Raw genomic sequence first — 21,283 nt, 5'->3', positions numbered from 1 at the left:
TAACCGAGTGTTTGCCACGCAAAAAAATACGACGTTGCGGAATTTTGTCTGACACTGCAATGGTCATATACAATCCGAACAATGACCTAAAGCTTTTCCCCCTCTCTCTTTCGCTCTCGTTGCATCGAGAACAATAAAAACGTGAAGAAAATGTTAGTCGACTTATTCGAGTAAAGTTTGCGGTAAGCCACCAATCGTGATTATTGGTATCAACGGTATCCTAAAATACTTCTTCCGTTGTAAGAGAAGTGAAGATCGTGCAGCATAGTAAGTGGTAATTTTACAAGCTGATATTATAAATTATGAGATATCATCAAGATTTATAGTCGCAAAAACCGTCAAAACGAACGATTTTTCGCGAATCTCGCATCTGACTATCAATATAACAAGATATATCAAGAGCACCTTAAATATTTCTTCGTCTAGGAACTGAGCGTAAGTGAATATCATTCAGAGTAACTTTAAGTAGTCTGTTCTCATTAAAATACTTCATTATAAATTGTGCAATATTGTCGAAGTTCGTAACCGCGGCATACTTCGACAAAGTGCATTGTTATTTTACTCCCCTGTCACAAGTTTGTTTAGCATTACATTCTGCTACTTGCTGCTACTGCATGTCACGTTCAGCCGGTATAATCTTGCGATACGAAGTATGTACATATCATATAGTAGAATTAAATTTTTAAGACTGAAATTTACCAAGTTGCGACTTGAGAAATGTGAAAGGCGAACAAAATATAAAATTACGTAATGAATTGTTAACGATTAAAAACTGCAGAAGATATATCTTTCTTTTTATGAAATTATTATAATCACTAAGATAATTACTTCAAGATTATTTTATACATTTGTTGTTAGATTTATGTATAACAAAAAAAGTTACGCGATATTAGACACTCATCAGTGTTTTATTAATGATAAAAGTAAATAGGAAAATGATAGCACAGGTCGCGAGCGAGATAGTACCCCAGTAGATTAGGAACTACTTTAAATATCAATAAGCATGAGATATTATATCTAATCTTACGTTATTTAAAATTATAAATTTTACAGATATATATTCAAGTGTGTGTTATAAACATCAGATTTAGAATAATCAGCTGACATCGTCGCACAAGATTACTAACGATGACGGTGTACTTATTGTTCTTAATAGCTTTATTCGCTGTTGCACATGGTGAGTAATCTAACAAACAAATTGATCAGCTTTGTGGCTGTGAACTAAAGTTTGAACAGACTTTTTAGAAATTTAGTCCGAAATTGTACATATTGTAAATATGCTCAATTTTTTTCAAGCCGATTTGAGTTATCGCTGCAAAACAAAAAGAAAATAAGAAACAAAGAAAGACGCGTTTAAAGTTTTTAATGCATATTTTTAACTAAAAACATTTTTTTTATCCTAACAAACATTGTATTAGGACAAGGCCCGGTTTCAGTTCACTTTTCTGTAATAAATTTAAAAAAAATCATTTCTATTTTGACAATATTCGACATTCATTTTTGACAAATCTAACTGCCTTCCGTCCACTTAATTTAATAGAACTAAATTTCAATGTAATAAATTTTGAATGCAGGCGTAATAAAAAAAATAGATACGCAGATTGTAGGGGGAAGATTTGCCAAACCAGGTGAAGTTCCATATCAAGTAAGTTAACAAATTACTATTAATTAATATAATTACATTAACTGCTCTATCTTAAGAATATGCTTAGCATTGAAGTGAATTTCAAACTAGTCGAACTATTAAGTTAACTCTTTTCATTCAGCTGAGTCAACTCTAAAAATATAGACGTGTAATAATATTAATATAAATTTCTTGTATCTTGTTGCCACAAAATATTTTATTTCAGGTTTCTCTTAAACGTATTAGATCGGGACAACACTTTTGCGGTGGAGTTATAATTGGCCAGTATTACATACTGACTGCCGCTAGATGTATAGATGGGTAAATATGAGAATCTAAAAAACCGTTTTAGCAACATAAACTGTATATAAATATAAAAATGTGTTTCATATGTTCGTGATATTCTTTACAGTGTACGCGTTAGAACCATTTCGGTCAATGTGGGACTAATAGATCTAGATGAACCGTGTGCGGTACATCTGATCGAGTCCTCTTATATACACGAAGATTACAACCGCACCAATTCATGGATCAATGATATCGCTTTACTTAAGGTAACATAAAGTTGATATAATTGCAATCAACACATACCCATAGTTTTAATTAAATTAAGCAATTTGAAAATTCAGACTGTGCAAAAACATAATAAGAAATTTCATTTTCAGCTTCAATCTCCAATTAAATATTCCCCTTTGGTATCTCCCGTTAAACTAATGATAAATCAAACCATTCCATTCGGTACGAAAGTAGTCTCATCGGGATTCGGCAGATTATCGGTAAGTTTTTCAACATTCAACCATTTATAACTATAATTTTCGATTAAACTCTTCGTCTCCTTCTAAGGGGGACAGTTAGAAAGAGATGAAGAGTGAGTTTAATCGAAGGTTACATCAGTTAATCGACGTTGGTAAAACTGGCCCTTAGACTGTCAGACGCTATATAAGCCTTCGATAATATCATATGTTAAATTGTTTTTGCAAGTCACACTTATATTTTTGTATTTTGTATACTTACAGTATAATGGATCGAGAACTACACGATTACATGTCGTGGACATTAAAATAGTCGATCAGGCTTACTGTAAAAATGTGTGGACGAACAAATCTCAAAAAATTTACGACACGCAATTCTGCGCATATGACGCAACAGCAGAAAAGGGTCCGTGCCAGGTAAGCTATTTACATAAGGCGTTGCAATAGATCGCCGTCATTAGTTACTACTAATTGCACATGCAACTTTACGCTGTCTGTGCAGTTAGAGTCATTAACTACTTAATCTGCATTATTCTTTTCACGCAGAATTTCAACTCGTTCTTTACAATTTCTAAACGTAATGTCGCAATACAAGGCTTGCATTTTGAGTTATATAATGTGCTTCAGATTCTCGATAAGAAAATAAGCCGATTACATATCATGTAATTGGCAATCATATTGTGGAAACATATCATAATTGCAACCTCTCACTTATCATAAATTTTTATTCATCAATTAATTTATAATTTATTTATTCATTAATATAACAAAACATACGCGTATAAAACGTGCGATGACTATAGCATTTCAATTCGCCGCCAATTTATTGATTATATTAATTGTTAAAATTTACCGTATTGATTATTTTGTACATTAACATATTCGGTTTCTCGTTATGTTTTGTAATTTAACTTAATTGACAGTAAGATTACAAAACTCGCAGCTAGGCGAATCGAGAATCCGTTATCGTCAAACATTAATTTCATTAAAAAAATTAAGTAAAAATAACACAAACTAACTCTGTATACTAACAAAGAAACGTATTTATATTAAATGTTAAATGTTAAATGTAAAAATTAACATTGTTCGTAAGTTGGTTTTTCCAATCAAACTTTATGAAAGATAACAATTAAAGTAATTTAAATCGACCTTATGAAAGATATTGTTAGCTATTGGGGAATTGCATTTTTTAGGGAGATTCTGGCGGCCCTCTCACTCTCGACGGTGTGCTCATAGGACTCGATTCGTGGGGATTTGAATGCGGTGACAAAATATACCCTAATCTCTACACACGTGTTTCGTCGTACATCCAATGGATAGTTGACCGTACAACGGATAGTTGACCGTACAGAAAATATAGAGATGTGTTTTGATACCTAATGACGTATACAGGAAAAAATCGAGAATTGATATATATTAAACGTCCAAACATATATAGATGTAATAAATCATCAAATATATATCACATGTGTTTTACTTCGTGTAACTTACATATACGCTTAACATATACACTTTCCCTATACTATTCTAGAAAATAAACAAATAATTTTATAAAAATCAATATAGTCGAATTTTTTTATATTGATATTAGTAACTTCCGCAGTTTGGCAAGCAAGTGGCAGTAAATGAAATGATTACAAAAATGATCAGTTGAAGCAACAAAAAACTAGCCACAAATTTACTTTCATACAAACCATATATTTGTTCAGTGCGCTGTATTTGTGTGTTAGTATTACTAAATTTTCCAACTGAATTTGTATGTTGCATCAACTAAAACATTTGTTTGTCCATATCCAAATAAGAGATTTAGTTGCGTTAAACAAATTTCATCTCATTCAACTAAATGGATTTGTCAATGACATATGCATATTGGATATCAGAGAAAATCGGAAGCTCGTTTCCTGCTGGCGCGTACTACCCATCCACGTGCATCCATTTTATTCAACAATATTTTTAGATAAGAATATTCCCGTCCACTTAATCATTTTTCCGTAAAAAAAATTTATTTTTATTATAAATTACGATTGTCACAACGGTATATGGAGAAGGAATTTTTCTCACAAATATATATTTACTGGAAAAATAGTATCGATCGTTTTATGTAGAGTCGCGAGTGCACCTGTAAAGCGATATCTCGCCGTTTCTCGACGTCCTGCTCGACCGTATTCCGCATCCACAAACATCTCGTAATCTGTCGCCGTGTTTTATCCAGTGTTCGAAAGTTAACGAGAATGCGAAGTGAAAAATATTCACTCGATCCGACAAAGGGCCTTTCGCCCCGCAACTCATTGTGACAAGAATGTCGAGATTCTAAAAGCAATTCCTGAAAATTTAATATTAGAATAAGGAAATAAAGTTGCATGGCAACCGAGTGTTTGCCACGAAAAAAAATACGACACTGCGGAATTTGACCAAACTTGCATTTTGTCTGACTCTGCAATGATCATATACGATCCGAATAATGACCTGAAGATTCCCCCCTCCTCACCCTCTCACTACCTCTCTCTCTCTCTCTCTCTCTCTCTCTCTCTCTTTCTCTCTCTCGTTGCATCGAAAACTACAAAAAGGTGAAGAAAATGTTAGTCGACTTATTCGAGTAAAGCGTGCGGTAAGCCATCAATCCTGATTATTCATACGTATCAACGGTATCCTAAAATACTTCTTCCGTTGTAAGAGAAGTGAAGATCGTGCAGAATAGTAAGTGGTAATTTCGAAAGCTTTTATTATAAATTATAAAATATCATCAAGATTTAGAGTCGCTAAAACCGTCAAAACGGAACGATCTTTCGCGAATCTCACATCTGATTATCAATATGACAAGATATATCAAGAACACTTCAAATATTTCTTCCTCTAGCAACTGAGCGTAAATGAACATCATTCAGAGTAACTTGAAGTAATCTGTTCTCATTAAAATACTTCATTATACATTGTGCAATATTGCCGAAGTTCGTAACCGCGGCATACTTCGACAAAGTGCATTGTTATTTTACTCCCCTGTCACAAGTTTGTTTAGCATTACATTCTGCTACTTGCTGCTACTGCATGTCACGTTCAGCCGGTAATCCCGCGATGCGAAGTATACATCATATAACAGTGTTAAATTTTTAAGACTGAAATTTACCAAGTTGCGACTTGAGAAATGTGAAAGGCGAACAAAATATAAAATTACGTAATGAATTGTTAACGATTAAAAACTGCATAAGATATATCTTTCTTTTTATGAAATTATTATAATCACTAAGATAATTACTTCAAGATTATTTTATACATTTGTTGTTAGATTTATGTATAACAAAAAAAGTTACGCGATATTAGACACTCATCAGTGTTTTATTAATGATAAAAGTAAATAGAAAAATGATAACACAGCTCGCGAGCGAGATAATACCTCAGCAGATTAGGAATTATTTTAAATATCAATAAGCATGAGATATCCTATATAATCTTATGTAATTTTAAATTATAAATTTTACAGACAAATATTTAAGTGTGTGTCATAAACATCAGATTTAGAGTAATCAGCTGATACCGTCGCACAAGATTACTAACGATGACGATACAGTTATTGTTCTTGATCACTTTATTCGCTATTTCTCATGGTGAGTAATCTAACAGACAAATTGATCAGCTTTATGACTGTGAACCAAAGTTTGAACAGACTTTTTAAAGATTCAGTCCAAAATTATACATATTGTGAATATGCTCAATTTTTTTCAAGTCGATTTGACTTATCATTCTGTATTTGAGTTATCACTGCAAAACGAAAAGAAAATAAGAAACAAAGAAAGACGCGTTTAAAGTTTTTAATGCATATTTTTAACTAAAAAAATTTTTTAGATCCTAACAAACATTGTATTAGGAAAATTCCCGGTTGCAATTTATTTCTTTGTAATAAATTTAAAAAAAAAATTTTATTTCGACAATTTTCGACATTTATTTTCGACAAATCTAACTGCCTTCCGTCCCCTTAATTTAATAGAACTAAATTTTAATGTAATAACAAATTTTGAATGCAGGCGTATTAAGAGAAATAGATACGCAGATTGTAGGGGGAAGAATTCCCAAACCAGGTGAAGTTCCATATCAAGTAAGCTAACAAATTACTATTAATTAATACCATTATATTAACTGCTTTGTCTTAAAAATATGCGTGGCATTGAACTGAATTTCGAACTAGAACCGTTAAGTTAACTCTTCTCATTCAGTTGAGTCAACTCTAAAAAAAAAATGGACGTGTAATAATATTAATATATAAATTTCTTGTATCTTGTTGCACGAAATACATTATTTCAGGTTTCTCTTCAACGTACTGCAACAAAGGAACACTTTTGCGGTGGGGTTATAATTAGCCGGCATTTCATACTGACTGCCGCTTCCTGTGTACATGAGTGAATATGAGAATTTAAAAAAACGTTTCAGCAATATAAACTGTATATAGATATAAAAATGTGTTTTATGTGTTCGTGATATTCTTTACAGTGTAGACATTAGCGCCATTTCGGCCAATGTGGGACTAACAGACCTACAAGAACCGCATGCGGTACATGAGATCGAGTCCTCTCATATACACGAAAATTACAACCGCACCAAGTTGATCAATGATATCGCTTTACTTAAGGTAACATAGAGTTGATATAATTGCAATCAACACATACCCATAGTTTCAATTAAATTAAGCAATTTGAAAATTGAGACTGTGCAAAAGCATACATAGAAAATTCATTTTCAGCTTCAATCTCCAATTAAATATTCCCCTCTAGTACGTGCAGCTTTACTAACGCCATATAAAACCATTCCAGCCGGTACGAAAGTAGTAGCATCGGGATTCGGCAGATTATCGGTAAGTTTCTCAACATTCAACCATTTATAACTGTTACTTTCGATTAAACTCACTCTTCGTCTCCTTCTAAGAAGAACAGTTAAAAAAAGATGAAGAGTGAATTTAATCGAAGGTTACAGTTAATCGACGTTGGTAAAACTGGCCCTTAGACTGTCAGACGCTATATAGGTCTTCGACAATATCATATTTTAAATTGTATTTGCAAGTCGCACTTATATTTTTGTATTTTGTATACTTACAGTATGAAGGACCGAAAACTAAACGATTATATGTCGCAGACATTAAAACAGTCGATAATGATTACTGTAAAACTTTGTACCGGACAATGAAAAATATTTATCCCACGCAAATCTGCGCACATGACGAAAAAGAAGAAAAGGGTTCGTGCCAGGTAAGAAGCTATTTACAAAGCGTTGCAATAGATCACTGTCATTAGTTACTAGTCGCACGTGCAATTTTATGCTCTCTGTCCAGGTAGAGTCATTCACTACTTAACCTGCATTATTCTTTTCACGCGAAGCTTCAACTCGTTCCTAATAATTTCTAAACGTAATGTCTCAATACAAGGCTTGCATTCCGATTTGTATAATGTGCTTCAGATTCTCGATAAGAAAATAAGCCCTATTACATATCATGTAATTGGCAAGCATATTGTGGAGACATATCATGATTGCAATCTCTCGCTTATCATAAATTTGTATTCATCAATTAATTTTTAATTTATTTATTTATTAATATAATACTTAACAACATACGCGTATAAAACGTGCGATAACTATAGCATTTCAATTCGCCGCCAATTCACTGATTATGTTGATTGTTAATTTACCGTATTGATTATTTTGCATTAACATATTCGGTTCCTCGTTATGTTTTGTAATTTAATTTAATTAATAGCAATATTACAAAACTCGCAGCTGTGCAAATCGAGAGTCCGTTATCGTCAAACATCAATTTCATTAAACTAATAAAGTGAAAATAATACAAACTATAAATCTGTATACTAGCAGAGAAACGTATTTATAGTTAAATGTAAAAAATAACTTTCTTCGTAAGTTGGTTTTTCAAAAACCTTATGAAAGATATTGTTAGCTATTGGGCAATTGCATTTTTTAGGAAGATACTGGCGGCCCTCTCATTCTCGATCAAGTGCTCATAGGAATCGATTCGTGGAGATATAGATGCGGTGACAAGATATACCCGGCCGTGTACACACATGTCCCGTCGTACTTCCAATGGATAATTGACAATGCAAATTGTTATACGTCTGTATGTTTTGATATTTAATGACGTATACAGAAAAATCGAGAATGGATATATATTAAACGTTCAAACATATAGATGTAATAAATCGTCAAATATATATATCACATGTGTTTTACTTCGTGTAACTTACATATATACGCTTAAAGATGTATGTACAGTCTTTGCTAAAAGTCAAAATTTCAATAAAAGAAGACTTTGCATGTATGTCAAACAACTCAAAAATTTTTTATATGTTAGAAGGGATTACCGTTAACAGTTTGAGTATAATTTTTTGTTATTTAAATAATTAGTATTGTTTAAACAAAAAAAAATTTTGAAACTTAAAATACAATATCAATGATGTATGTTTTACACATAAAGAAAATTTAAGAAATATCTTAATGGTTTATTTATATTTTATTTATATTTACAGCAAAGTGTCGATTCCCTATAAGGGATAATGTTAATTTTATCAACTTTAAACTTAAATAACTCTTATTTAACTTCAAAATTTTACAGATTATTTTTAATTTAATTTAGAAACAATTTACAGCACTTTCTGAATATATTTGAAATACCTCCAATATCTTCTTAATTACAATAACTTTTAAACCAGAGTAAGAGAATTGTGCTGAAATTTTACACAATTACTTAGACGTAATAATAGAACAATTTATAAAATTTTTAGATTTTTGGTAATGCTTTGAGACGTCACCCATACATCCTTAACACTTTCCCTATACTATTCTAGAAAATAAACACATAATTTTATAAAGAACAATCGAAATAAAGTGCAATTATTTTATATTGATATTGTAACTCCGGCAATTTGGCAAGCAAGTGACAGTAAACGAGATTATTACAAAATAATCAGTTAACGCAACAAAAAACCAGTCACAAATTTAGTTTTATACAAACCATATTTTTGTTTAATGCGCTATATTTGCATGTTAGTATTACTAAATTTTCCAACTGAATTTTTATGTTGCATCAACCAAGACATTTGTTTGTCCATATTCAAACAAGAGAGTCAACCAAACTTTATTTCATTCAACTAAATGGATTTTTCAATGACATGTGCATATTGGATATCAGAGAGAATCGGAAGCTCGTTTCCTGCTGGCGCGTACTACCCATCCACGTGCATCCATTTTATTCAACAATATTTTTAGGTAAGAATATTCCCGTCCACTTAATCATTTTTCCGTAAAAAGAATTACTTTTATTATAAATTACGATTGTCACGACGGTATATGGGGAAGGAATTTTTCTCACAAATGTATATTTACTGGAAAAATGGTATCGATCGTTTTATGTAGAGTCGCGAGTGCACCTGTAAAGCGATATCTCGCCGTTTCTCGACGTCCTGCTCGACCGTATTCCGCATCCACAAACATCTCGTAATCTGTCGCCGTGTTTTATCCAGTGTTCGAAAGTTAACGAGAATGCGAAGTGAAAAATATTCACTCGATCCGACAAAGGGCCTGTCGCCCTGCATCTCGTTGTGATAAGATTGTCATGATTTCAAAGAGTATACCTAAAAGTTTAGTATTAGAATAAAGAAATAAAGTTGCACGGTAACCGAGTGTTTACCACGCAAAAAAAAGACAACGTTGCGGAATTTGACCGAACTTGCATTTTGTCTGACTCTGCAATGATCATATACGATCCGAATAATGACCTGAACCTTCCCCCCCTCTCTCTCCCTCCCTCTCTCTCGTTGCATCGAGAAGTACAAAAAGGTGAAGAAAATGTTAGTCGACTTATGGGAGTAAAGCGTGCGGTAAGCCATCAATCGTGATTATTCATACGTATCAACGGTATCCTAAAATACTTCTTTCGTTGTAAGAGAAGTGAAAAGATCGTGCAGAATAATAAGTGGTAATTTCGAAAGCTTTGTTACAAATTATGAGATATCATCAATATTTATATATAGTCGCAAAAACCGTCAAAACGAAAGATCCTTCGCGAATCTCGCACCTGATCATCAATATAACAAGATATATCAAGAACATCTCAAATATTTTTTCCTCTAGCAACTGAGCGTAAATGAACATCATTCAAAGTAACTTGAAGTAATCTGTTCTCATTAAAATACTTCATTATAGATTGTGCAATATTGCCGAAGTTCGCGACATACTTCGACAAAGTGCATTGTTATTTTACTCCCACGTCACAAGTTTGTTTAGCATTACTTTCTGCTACTTGCTGCGCTGCTGCATGTCACGTTCAGCCGGTAATCCCGCGATGCGAAGTATACATCATATAACAGTGTTAAATTTTTAAAACTGAAATTTACTAAGTTGCGACTTGAGAAACGCAAAAGGCGAACAAAGTATAAAATTGCGTAATAAATTATTACCGATTAGAAACTGCAAAAGATATATCTTTCTTTTTATGAAATTATTATGATCGCTAAAATAATTACTTTAAAATTATTTTGTACATTATTTGTTAGATTTATGCATAACATAGAAAATTACGCGATATTAGACATCACTCATCAGTGTTTTATTAATGATAAAAGTAAATAGGAAAATGATAGCACAGGTCGCGAGCGAGATAATACCTCAGTAGATTGGGAACAATTTTAAATATCAATAAGCATGAGATATCCTATCTAATCTTATGTAATTTAAAATTATAAATTTTACAGACATATATTCAAGTGTGTATCATAAACATCAAATTTAGAGTAATCAGCTGATACCGTCGCACAAAACTACTAACGATGACGATACAGTTATTGTTCTTGATCACTTTATTCGCTATTTCTCATGGTGAGTAATCTAACAGACAAATTGACCAGCTTTGTAAGTGTGGACTAAAATTTGAACAGACTTTTTAACGATTCAGTCTGAAGTTATACATATTGTGAATATGCTCAATTTTTTTCAAGTCGATATGACTTATCACTCTGTATTTGAGTTATCACTGCAAAACGAAAAGAAAATAAGAAACAAAGAAAAACGCGTTTAAAGTTTTTAATACATATTTTTAATTAAACAAATTTTTTAGATCCTAACAAACATTGTATTAGGACAACTCCCGGTTGCAATTCATTTCTTTGTAATAAATTTAAAAAAAATCATTTTTATTTCGACAATTTTCGACATTCATTTTCGACAAATTTAACTGTCTTCCGTCCACTTAATTTAATAGAACTAAATTTTAATGTAATAAATTTTGACTGCAGGCGTAATAAGAAAAATAGATACGCAGATTGTAGGGGGAAGACTTGCCGAACTGGGTGAAGTTCCATACCAAGTAAGCTAACAAATTGCTATTAATTAATATCATTACATTATTTGCTCTGTCTTAAAAATATGCGTAGCATTGAACTGAATTTCAAACTAAAACCATTAAGTTAACTTTTCTCATTCTGCTGAGTCAACTCTAAAAAAAAATAGACGTGTAATAATATTAATATATACATTTCTTGTATCTTGTTGTCTCGAAATACATTATTTCAGGTTTCTCTTCAACGTACTGCAACGAACGAACACTTTTGCGGTGGGGTTATAATTAGCCGGTATTACATACTGACTGCCGCTCACTGTATAGAAAAGTAAATATGAGAATCTAAAGAAACATTTTAGTAATAGAAACTGTATATAGATACAAAAATATATTCTACGTGATATTCTTTACAGTCTAAACTCTACAGAAGCTAGCACCATTACGGCCAATGTGGGACTAATAAACATACGAGACCCGCTTGCGGTACATCCAATCGAGTCCTTTCATATACACGAAGATTACAACAACGACGATAATTGGCACAATGATATCGCTTTACTTAAGGTAACATAGAGTTGATACAATTGCAATCAACACATACCCACAGTTTTAATTAAATTAAGCAATTTGAAAATTAAGACTGTGCAAAAGCATACATAGAAAACTCATTTTCAGCTTCAATCTCCAATTCAATATTCCCATCTAGTACGTCCCGTTATACTAACGCAAAATAAAACCATTCCAGCCGGTACGAAAGTAGTCGTATCGGGATTCGGCAAATTATCGGTAAGTTACTCAACATTCAAACATTTATAACTGTAACTTTCGATTAAACTCTTCGTCTCCTTCTAAAGGGGACAGTTAGAAAGAGATAAAGAGTGAGTTTAATCGAAGGTTACAGCTAATCGACGTTGATGAAACTGGCCCTTAGACTGTCAGACGCTTATATAGGTTGTTGACAATATCATATTTTAAATTGTTTTCGCAAATCACACTTATATTTTTGTATTTTGTATACTTACAGTATGAAGGACCGAAAACTAAACGATTACATGTCGCGGACATTGAAACAGTCGATAATGATTACTGTAAAACTTTGTACCGGACAATGAAAAATATTTATCCCACGCAAATCTGCGCAAATGACAAAACAGAAGAAAAGGGAATCTGCGATGTAAGAAGCTATTTACAAGGCGTTGCAATAAATCACTGTCATTAGTTGCTAGTCGCACGTGCAATTTTACGCTGTCTGCCCAAGTAGAGTCATTCACTACTTAACCTGCATTATTCTTTTCACGCGAAGCTTCAACTCGTTCTTAATAATTTCTAAACGTAATATCTCAATACAAGGCTTGCATTCCGATTTGTATAATGTGCTTCAGATTCTCGATAAGAAAATAATCCCTATTACATATCATGTAATTGGCAATCATATTGTGGAGACATATCATAATTGCAATCTCTCGCTTATCATAAATTTTTATTCATCAATTAATTTATAATTTATTTATTCATTAATATAATACGTAACAACATACGCGTATATGAAACGTGCGATGACTATAGCATTTCAATTCGCCGCCAATTCACTGATTAAGTTGATTGTTAATTTACCGTATTGATTATTTTGTACATTAACATATTCGGTTCCTCGTTATGTTTTGTAATTTAATTTAATTGATAACAAAATTACAAAACTCGCAGCTGTGCAAATCGAGAGTCCGTTATCGTCAAACATCAATTTCATTAAACTAATAAAGTGAAAATAAGACAAACTATAACTCTGTATACTAGCAGAGAAACGTATTTATAGTTAAATGTAAAAAATAACTTTGTTCGTATGTTGGTTTTTCCAATCAAAACCTTATGAAAGATATTGTTAGTTATTGGGGAATTGCATTTTTTAGGGAGATTCTGGCGGCCCTCTCACTCTCGATGAGGAGCTCATAGGAATCGCTTCGTGGATATATGAATGCGGTGACAAGACATACCCTGCCGTGTACACGCATGTCCCATCGTACTTCCAATGGATAATGGACAATATAGAATGCCGTATGTCCATATGTTTTGATACTTAATGACGTATACAGGAAAATCGAGAACTGATATAATATATATTAAACGTCCAAACATATGTATAGATGTAATAAATCGTCAAATATGTATCACATGTGTTTTACTGCGTGTAACTTACATATACGCTTAACACTTTCCCTATACTATTCTAGAATATAAATACATAATATTATAAAGATCAATGTAATCGAAATAAGGTGCGATTATTTTATATTAATATTTGTAACTTCCGTAATTTGGTAAGCAAATGGCAACAGAATTCGCTTAAAGAATACATACATTTGGACAAATTGCGTACAGATTGTATATTGGGCGTTTTGTAATTTTTGCGGTCGATGTGACAGCGGTAAACGTATCTCAAGAGAGAGAAATGGGTCAGTCAAAGCAAATCCGTTTAACCATTCCGGCAACGTGCGCCAAGTGCACGAAATTGTTTCGGAGAGATTAATGAACATTTCTCTCTCAAAAATGGACGCAAGAACCATTTGCATCTGTTTCCTCTTGTTCTGCGCGACGTTAATTTCTACGTTTCCGCACACGCGCGCATAGACGTGCAGGTCGTACGAACGGAGGACCCTGGCGCGTTTGTTGAGATATATGCTTCGCATATAATGTGTGTTCTTCCATTTTATAAAAGGCAGTAATAAACGTTCACGTGCGTCAGAGAAAAGTATTCGAACAATTTCGAATTGTTTTTGCGAGCAAGTAAATTTCGTTGATCGAGTTTATCAAAAAAGAAAAACGTATGCATTTGATTGATGTATCGCTGTCGCTGAGAAATTCGATGTCGCGAGGTATCGGATTGAAACTGAGTAGGAAAGTAGTTTGCAGAGAGACGGGTCGCGTCGATGCTCTAGCTCTTTGCTTTTACGACGCCGTGAAGGCGAAATATCGAAAACGCCTGGCATCCAACCGATCCGCGTTATTTGACTCTGCCAGTTCTCGTGCTTAATGCACACGAAAGCGAAAAACGGAGACTCCCACCTCCCAATATGTTAAAATTATTAGACAGAAAACGAGAACGAAAATTAAATACAGCAAATAACAACCGCCATTTCAAACAATAATCACGAGAAACGCGCGATTACTGTGAACTCCGAAAACGGTTTTATGATTCCCCGTATTTCCTTTGGTAAACTTTGCGCTGCAACTTACGTCTCCGCTCACGCTACGCTACTCCCTCGGGTACTACATATAATTGTTAAGAATTACAGCGCAAGAAACATCTGTGAGCTTGTTTTCTCGGATTTAAGTGAGCTCTAATTCTCCTAAATGCTCTACAAAGATATAAATTACTCCTCGCAATAATTATTATAATAACAGCATTCTGCTTTTTTCATTAACCATTAACCAAAATAGTTTAGATATTGTGATACATTTTTGAAGAAACAATACGGTTGCTCCTTAAATTCATCAAATATTGCGTTACAAAGGTACAATTAATAAATAAATTAATAATAAATTACATATGCCTCGCATTAATTATTATACCAACAGCAATTATTCTGCTTCTTTTTATCGTGTATTAACAAAAATATAGTTTAGATATCCTGATATATTTTTGAAGAAATAATACGATTTTTCTTCAAATTCATCAAGTGTTGCGTTATAAAGATACAATTAATTTATTAATAAATAAATTGATGATAATGAATTACGTATTTCGCAAAAATTATTTTATTCATAAATTCTGCATTTTCTTATCACGAATTAAGAAAAATATAATTAAATATTCTAAGGTATTTCTTTTTTAATAATACTTTCTCGTTAAAAAAATTCTCATTAAGAAAACCATCAAATGTTATACAGTTTAGCCGATGGAGCATTGCTCAATGAAAAATATGCACCAGAACTACATATTTCGCATTTATACATGTTTCATAATCTACATAGAAATCTTCTTCTCTGATCTCTCAACAAAGCAATAACACATGCTGTCTCTCGTTGTCAGAAATTATCCGAAGCTCTATTCGTGTATTCATTCATGTGTTTATCTTCACCGGATAAATCTAGATAATTCAAAGATTCTGAATAGTTCGACAATAATTCGTATCAACACACCGAGAACAGAGTTAGCCTATTTCACTACCTGTATATGATCGATGAGAAGCTCTGGATGCGGGGTCGTCGGACGCAGGTGAGTCCTGGAACAGCGGTTCTCAATATCGCTTCTTGGTTGCCAGGATCGATCGACTCCCTACCTCCCGCTACACCCCGAGGTATCGCGATAACGGTACGTCCAGGTCACATATCGAAAATCGCCAGAATTGTCGATTGTATCGTCACGTTTCGACCGATCTTCATAGCCTGTTGCTTTTAATAATAAATTAAAAATTCCGTTTAAAAACGACGATATCAACGCGATAACATATCCTGTTTGTTTCGAAAATTAACAGATCTCGATATATCGCGCTTCAAGTACAATTACATGGCCGCATTATTATCTCCCGCATTCGGCGGTTCGGTTTCAACCATCACGAGTCGGGCTGCATTCCATTAGGTAGGGAGAATCGATCGACCCCTACCTTGGGAGCCAAGCATCCCGCGGCTGTCTGTCAAGATTTCGTGATAAAGAAGGATGGCGCCTTCCGGGACAACTGAATCCAGTGGCGACATTGCGGAGCTGCGGATATTCGGAATAAAGTATACAAATGCTTCGAGTAACTTGGGAAAACTTCCGTCTCTTTAAAGCTGGAGCATTCGGCTCATCATGAAGCTTACCTCGGATAATCTCTCGACCGTGACGTAATTGCCATATAAGTATACGATTGAATTCGATTTGTATATCCGCTCGCGCATTGAGTAAGTTGGAGAACGCCAGCTTTCTCTCGCGGAAATCCTCTTTTTTAAATATCACGAAATGAGAAATTTAAATTTACGTATTTTCTCAACAAATGCACGTTGCATTAGCTTCATCCCGTCGGTTTTGATGAAGCTATGTTGCGGCAGTGCAATCAAATCCGGCAGGATGCCACGTACAAATCCGCTCGCTGTGTAGATAAAAATTTTCGGAGATATTTTCATTCGTATCGCGTGTCATATGCGTTCGATATGTATGACCTGAAAAACAAGTTTTCCGATAAATATCATTTTTTTTCCTCACGAAAAATTCCGAAAATTGGATATCGCATATCAGTGTCACACGAGGATGGTAATGCGCATAAATAAAAGTTAGCATTCACACATCGCATTAACATCTCCTATATTTACAGCCTATCGCAACGATTTCGTGTCTCAGTACGTTTAAGGGGGAAACTGGCAAACTGAGATTTAAAAGGTCCAAATTACGGCTGCATTATTCAGAAGATCACTCGACCGTTTAAAAGCGCGGCGTGTTTAACTTGCATCGTAAAAAAAAGAGATGATGTCTTTGCGGCATTATCAGCACGTACAAGACTTTCGAAGTATCTGGAGCCGAGCCAACGTCGCCTTGGATGCAGTTTCGCATCTATTCTGCTATCGATCGGAAGGTCACTCAACCAGGTGCCTTCGTAATGGGTTATGACGCCCCCCCGGGGATACGCTACATTGACTGACGGCTACTTCATCCTAATTGGATAAAAACAGCGCACAATTCGCTCATCTTAAAATGATGGATGCGGCAATGAAGAGACGGGTTTTTAACGGGCACCGTTTCGCAACATTGCACACTCAGAACTGTATCGGCATTTTTATTGCAAACGCCTACACACGCCGGATTTGCGATAAATTAATACGTATGTCGTTATAGGAAGGCGAGCAGATTTTCGTAAAATGGAAGGAAATGATTGAAGCTCTACGTGCGAAACTAATCTGTGTGAGGATATAGTTAGCACTAGGTAATCCCGACGCTATTTCTACCATGTTTACGACTGATACAATTCCAGTAAATATAAACCTTTACTTATCACTTTGACATCGATTACTGCATAAATATAAGTTCAACCTTTGAAGTTATAAAAATTCTAATCTCCGTATCTATACAATCTTTTCATTGTCAATATCATCGGAGCTATCAATTATTTCCACGAAGTACATAAACTTAGTAGGGATGTGATAATCTTCGTGATAATTTAACATCTGACAGGTGATTGAAATTTATTGAAATGTACATTATACACGGAAATTCCATACGATATGATAATTCCAACGGTAAACTTAATTATAAAATTTTAGGAAAGAAAATACATAAAATGTACATAATTGTTAATAAATATATGAACCTTTAAAATAATTTACACTTATAAACTCAAACGCATAGAAAAAATATCTCATCATTAATTGAAAATTATTCGTTCATTTATATGAAGGCAAATGTTTTAAACTATTTGATCTTCAGTCATTCTTAATTCTTAATTTCTAGACAAAGTTTAAGTATGTGAAATTCTATCCATTTTTTTAAAGATGTTGTATCAGAGAATATTTACTACCTTATTCGACAACGCGCATCCGTTTTACAAATACCCGTTGATACGTGAAACGAAAACAGCAAACAAAGAATCAAATGTAATCGGTAATTAAATGTACTTATCTAATCTGGAACGCAGAAAGACTTGCTACTCAACGGTCTGTTAACAGATGTGCCATTTATCATCAGAAAAGTATATAATTACTTCATTGTTCAGCAAATGTGATTGTTGGCGCTTAAAATGCTGTCTTCAGTATTATTTCTTCTTGGCGTAGCATCTACCTTCCAGCGTGAGTAAAATTAATATATCAACAGAATAAATATAATATAATAAAAATTACCTTCATTTTTTTATATTATGCATTATGGCCGTAGTGAAATGAGATATAAACTGCCTAGTTTTTTTATTAGTGATTTTGATAAGTCGAATTGACACTGTTTGAATCCTCACAAGAGCAAGTTTTGACCAATTAATCAAATTGCCGTTAATTAAAGTGACTCAAATGACAAAAATTAAAGTAATGTCCCCTACATCGATGTGACAACTGCAACAGGAAGAAATATAATAAAGTGCCGTTTTAAATTGAATTTAATCGAACGCTACATTAATGACGTATACATTCAATTGCATTAAAATATACATACAGCTAACTCTCTGGTAAAATTTTAGCTCAATAGGTTCATTGTTGTGTTAACAGCCACCGTATCCGAGTTCGATCCACGTATCATAAATGGTGAGGATGTAAAACAAGGTGAAATACCGTATCAGGTGAGTTGTGACTTGTAAAATGACGTTATCTGCTAAATTCAAGAAAAATTACTTTCTTACGTAACAAATTTAGTATCAATCTCTCAAACAATGATACAGACACTCCGTTTTACATAACTCTCATTAACTAAGTGCTCGAAGATGCAGAAAAAAAAGAATGGGTCATCAGGTAGAAATTATTTTCCAGGTCTCCCTGCAGACGCCAAGCAGTAGCTTTCATTTTTGTGGCGGATCTATCGTTAATCTAAATTTCGTCGTTACTGCTGCTCACTGCGTCGAAGGGTAATTAGCTTTCACAGCCAAGTAACATGTGTCTCGTGAAATGTCAGAGCTTGCGATTTTAAAAAAGATGCTAATAAATTTGCGTTTTAATTACCACTATTCCATCTGCAGCAAGCTTCCTAAAGACATAAAAGTTATCGCCGGTACTATAAATTTGAACCGTCCAGGCGCAGGCGCGACACGTGCGGTTAAAGAGATCATTACTCATAAAGAATACAATCCTTCTAATTCGTGGGTTAATGACATCGCATTGATTAGGGTAAGTTGTCCAATCGACTGTTTCTTCGAATCTCGATGTTATTGGCTCTCGTCACTGACGCGACGTTTTGTTTCTTTAGGTGTTCTCTCCTTTTAACCCAACGGGCAACGTTGGTTTGGTAACTCTGCCCGCACAAGATGAAACTGTCCAGGAAGGGGCTGTGGCCAGAGTCTCCGGATTTGGAAGATTATCGGTAAGCGCAGCACAATTAATTCCACGCGATATATATCGTTTGCTGCGGTTTTAGATATATATTTGCTAAAAGCATCAGCAACAACGGTTCTAACGCCGTAATTCTCTTACAAATTACAGCCAGACGGGCCCGGATCCAAATACTTACAAAAGGCTAACATTTACGTAGCTAAACAGGACTATTGCAAAAGAATGTATGACAGGATAATGTATGATATCTACGATACTCATATTTGTGCTTACGATCCGAACGTCAACCGAGGATCTTGTAAGGTAAACGCAGCGAACGTATAATAATCTTTTTAGCTTTTTAGACTAAATTTAATCCTTAATACAATTATAAGATAAAAGTTAAACGCGTAACTTAGAGAAGACAAAATAAACAATTGCGAAAAATAGTTGATTAACACTCCCGGCGAAATATATAACAAACCAGAATTAAAAGAAAGAGCAACAGTTGCGAAAACTGTATCGCTTTAAAGCGTCACGCGAGCTTTAAACATTTTATGCATGCGCGAATTATTCTTTTTTTCTGTTTTAATTTTAGAAAACATTTTAATCGTCTTTTGCAGGGTGACTCGGGCGGTCCCTTGATCGTTAATGGAAAGCTTGTCGGGCTCGTATCATGGGCGAAAGCTTGTTCTCTTACTGACTATCCAACTGTATTCACTCGCGTACCTTCGTATATCGACTGGATCAAGAAGAACGCCGTATAAATTCAATTGATATATTCATTATTCGTATAGACTGACGATCGTCAATTCACACAAGCATACCGAGCACAGGTTACATTCATATTTTTTTTTCTATTTTATTCCGTCGCGTTGAATGTGCCGCCAATAACTTTATCTCGCACGAGCAAAATTTGTTACTGCTGCTAGACAGTAGATTATGTCGTATCTTTCAAAACTGATTGCTGATATGATAAGGCTATCCAGAGTAGACACGCACGGAGATCAGTCTCGTGTCAGATGCCGTAATTTAAGCAAGAAATTTGTACAAGCACATTTGCATTGATAATTCGTTTTGCAAATATGTTTGTGTTATTTTCACTTATCTCGCAAAATGTTTTATCACGGTTCCAAAATCTATAGCAAACATGTCACACTGGTGTTTATTTCATATCTATTATTTATAAATTAGAGAAAGACTTGTAAATATTGAATAATATATAAAGTGTTCCAGAATTGAAGAGAATTGATGTTCTTAGAGAGTGTAAGAGAAAATGCTGAGTATTATAAAATTAGATAAATATAAGAATATGGGGTAAATAAAGTATGTAAATAGATTCTATCTGTCGTTAAATTTAAATTTAAATTATACGTACTCAAAGTCCCTCTGTATATAAATGTCTAAAAAATTGTGTAAATAAAAAAGGGCCCACAATACAGTGTAATTAAAATACGTTATCTTGTTATGAATAAATGCTCTTTTAATCCAAACAGTCGACTAAGCTAAGTAAGAACGACAGATCGTCTAGATTATTATCTTAAGTTTTTGCATTTATTTCGTGAAATTAAATCAGACCGATAACACGCTAAGTATATCGTCGTTAGATGGAGCCATCGGTAGAATCATTAAGTAACGTCGTAATACTTTTCAACCGTATTCCGT

At 33.8% G+C, this 21,283-nt stretch overlaps 4 protein-coding genes and 1 long non-coding RNA gene across 14 annotated transcripts in view; 3 read left to right on the top strand and 2 right to left on the bottom strand.

Annotated features, from left to right (window-relative positions):
- LOC143894009 (chymotrypsin-2-like) overlaps window positions 1-3,836 on the top strand; it is a 144,330-nt gene extending 140,494 nt beyond the window's left edge. The window contains exons 1-8 of one of the 3 annotated variants that reach the window (XM_077399985.1): window positions 112-267; window positions 1,054-1,177; window positions 1,575-1,645; window positions 1,851-1,945; window positions 2,037-2,178; window positions 2,290-2,400; window positions 2,641-2,793; window positions 3,570-3,836. In XM_077399985.1, the coding sequence (XP_077256111.1) occupies window positions 1,129-1,177; window positions 1,575-1,645; window positions 1,851-1,945; window positions 2,037-2,178; window positions 2,290-2,400; window positions 2,641-2,793; window positions 3,570-3,719 (771 nt within the window). In that variant the 5' untranslated portion in view covers window positions 112-267; window positions 1,054-1,128 and the 3' untranslated portion in view covers window positions 3,720-3,836. The other 2 variants (XM_077399986.1, XM_077399987.1) reach the window with 2 other exon arrangements.
- The window catches only part of Hwt (SH2 domain-containing adapter heavyweight), a 209,156-nt gene that overhangs the window by 105,304 nt on the left and 82,569 nt on the right, over window positions 1-21,283 (bottom strand). The gene's annotated exons all lie outside the window — the stretch shown is intronic.
- Window positions 4,948-13,870, top strand: LOC143894007 (chymotrypsin-2-like). Of its 6 annotated transcripts, none has more exons than XM_077399974.1 (8): window positions 4,948-5,073; window positions 5,855-5,978; window positions 6,396-6,466; window positions 6,673-6,767; window positions 6,859-6,997; window positions 7,109-7,219; window positions 7,461-7,610; window positions 8,336-8,582. In XM_077399974.1, exons 2-8 carry the CDS (start codon window positions 5,930-5,932, stop codon window positions 8,504-8,506), a joined length of 786 nt encoding a protein of 261 aa, XP_077256100.1. In that variant the 5' UTR covers window positions 4,948-5,073; window positions 5,855-5,929; the 3' UTR covers window positions 8,507-8,582. The 6 variants fall into 6 exon arrangements, with proteins under 6 accessions (XP_077256100.1, XP_077256102.1, XP_077256097.1 ...); XM_077399976.1 differs by having other exon boundaries at window positions 4,950-5,080; XM_077399971.1 differs by lacking the exons at window positions 5,855-5,978; window positions 6,396-6,466; window positions 6,673-6,767; ... (2 more) ...; window positions 7,461-7,610; window positions 8,336-8,582 and adding exons at window positions 11,121-11,244; window positions 11,661-11,731; window positions 11,938-12,032; ... (2 more) ...; window positions 12,729-12,878; window positions 13,612-13,870 and having other exon boundaries at window positions 4,955-5,080.
- LOC143894014 (uncharacterized) lies at window positions 13,924-18,008 on the bottom strand. 2 transcript variants are annotated; one of them, XR_013255977.1, is made up of 4 exons: window positions 16,502-18,008; window positions 16,306-16,403; window positions 15,870-16,093; window positions 13,924-15,789 (listed from the first exon to the last, which is right to left on the bottom strand). It is a non-coding gene; the product is annotated as an uncharacterized LOC143894014 (long non-coding RNA). The 2 variants fall into 2 exon arrangements; XR_013255978.1 differs by having other exon boundaries at window positions 15,870-16,087; window positions 16,502-17,998.
- Window positions 18,356-21,060, top strand: LOC143894012 (chymotrypsin-2-like). The gene is made up of 7 exons (XM_077399994.1): window positions 18,356-18,457; window positions 18,866-18,936; window positions 19,124-19,218; window positions 19,330-19,477; window positions 19,557-19,670; window positions 19,790-19,942; window positions 20,242-21,060. Exons 1-7 carry the CDS (start codon window positions 18,409-18,411, stop codon window positions 20,383-20,385), a joined length of 774 nt encoding a protein of 257 aa, XP_077256120.1. The 5' UTR covers window positions 18,356-18,408; the 3' UTR covers window positions 20,386-21,060.

Source organism: Temnothorax americanus, unplaced genomic scaffold (assembly GCF_048541705.1).
Source record: "Temnothorax americanus isolate GAGA-0224 unplaced genomic scaffold, ASM4854170v1 Scaffold13, whole genome shotgun sequence".
In the NCBI taxonomy this organism is placed as follows: Eukaryota; Metazoa; Arthropoda; class Insecta; order Hymenoptera; family Formicidae; genus Temnothorax; species Temnothorax americanus.
The sequence above is the reverse complement of the archived record's forward strand: the minus strand, read 5'-3'. Positions and strand labels throughout refer to the sequence as shown.

What these genes read in the sequence shown, in the direction of transcription:
- LOC143894007 (XM_077399971.1), top strand. Translation starts at nt 11,196, where the DNA reads ATGACGATACAGTTATTGTTCTTGATCACTTTATTCGCTATTTCTCAT. An exon ending in GCCGCTCACTGTATAGAAAA is followed by an intron (nt 12,033 to 12,117) that starts GTAAATATGAGA and finishes TATTCTTTACAG; the next exon opens with TCTAAACTCTACAGAAGCTA. An exon ending in CGGGATTCGGCAAATTATCG is followed by an intron (nt 12,491 to 12,728) that starts GTAAGTTACTCA and finishes GTATACTTACAG; the next exon opens with TATGAAGGACCGAAAACTAA.
- LOC143894012 (XM_077399994.1), top strand. Translation starts at nt 18,409, where the DNA reads ATGCTGTCTTCAGTATTATTTCTTCTTGGCGTAGCATCTACCTTCCAG. An exon ending in CGTAGCATCTACCTTCCAGC is followed by an intron (nt 18,458 to 18,865) that starts GTGAGTAAAATT and finishes TTGTGTTAACAG; the next exon opens with CCACCGTATCCGAGTTCGAT. An exon ending in GCTGCTCACTGCGTCGAAGG is followed by an intron (nt 19,219 to 19,329) that starts GTAATTAGCTTT and finishes TTCCATCTGCAG; the next exon opens with CAAGCTTCCTAAAGACATAA.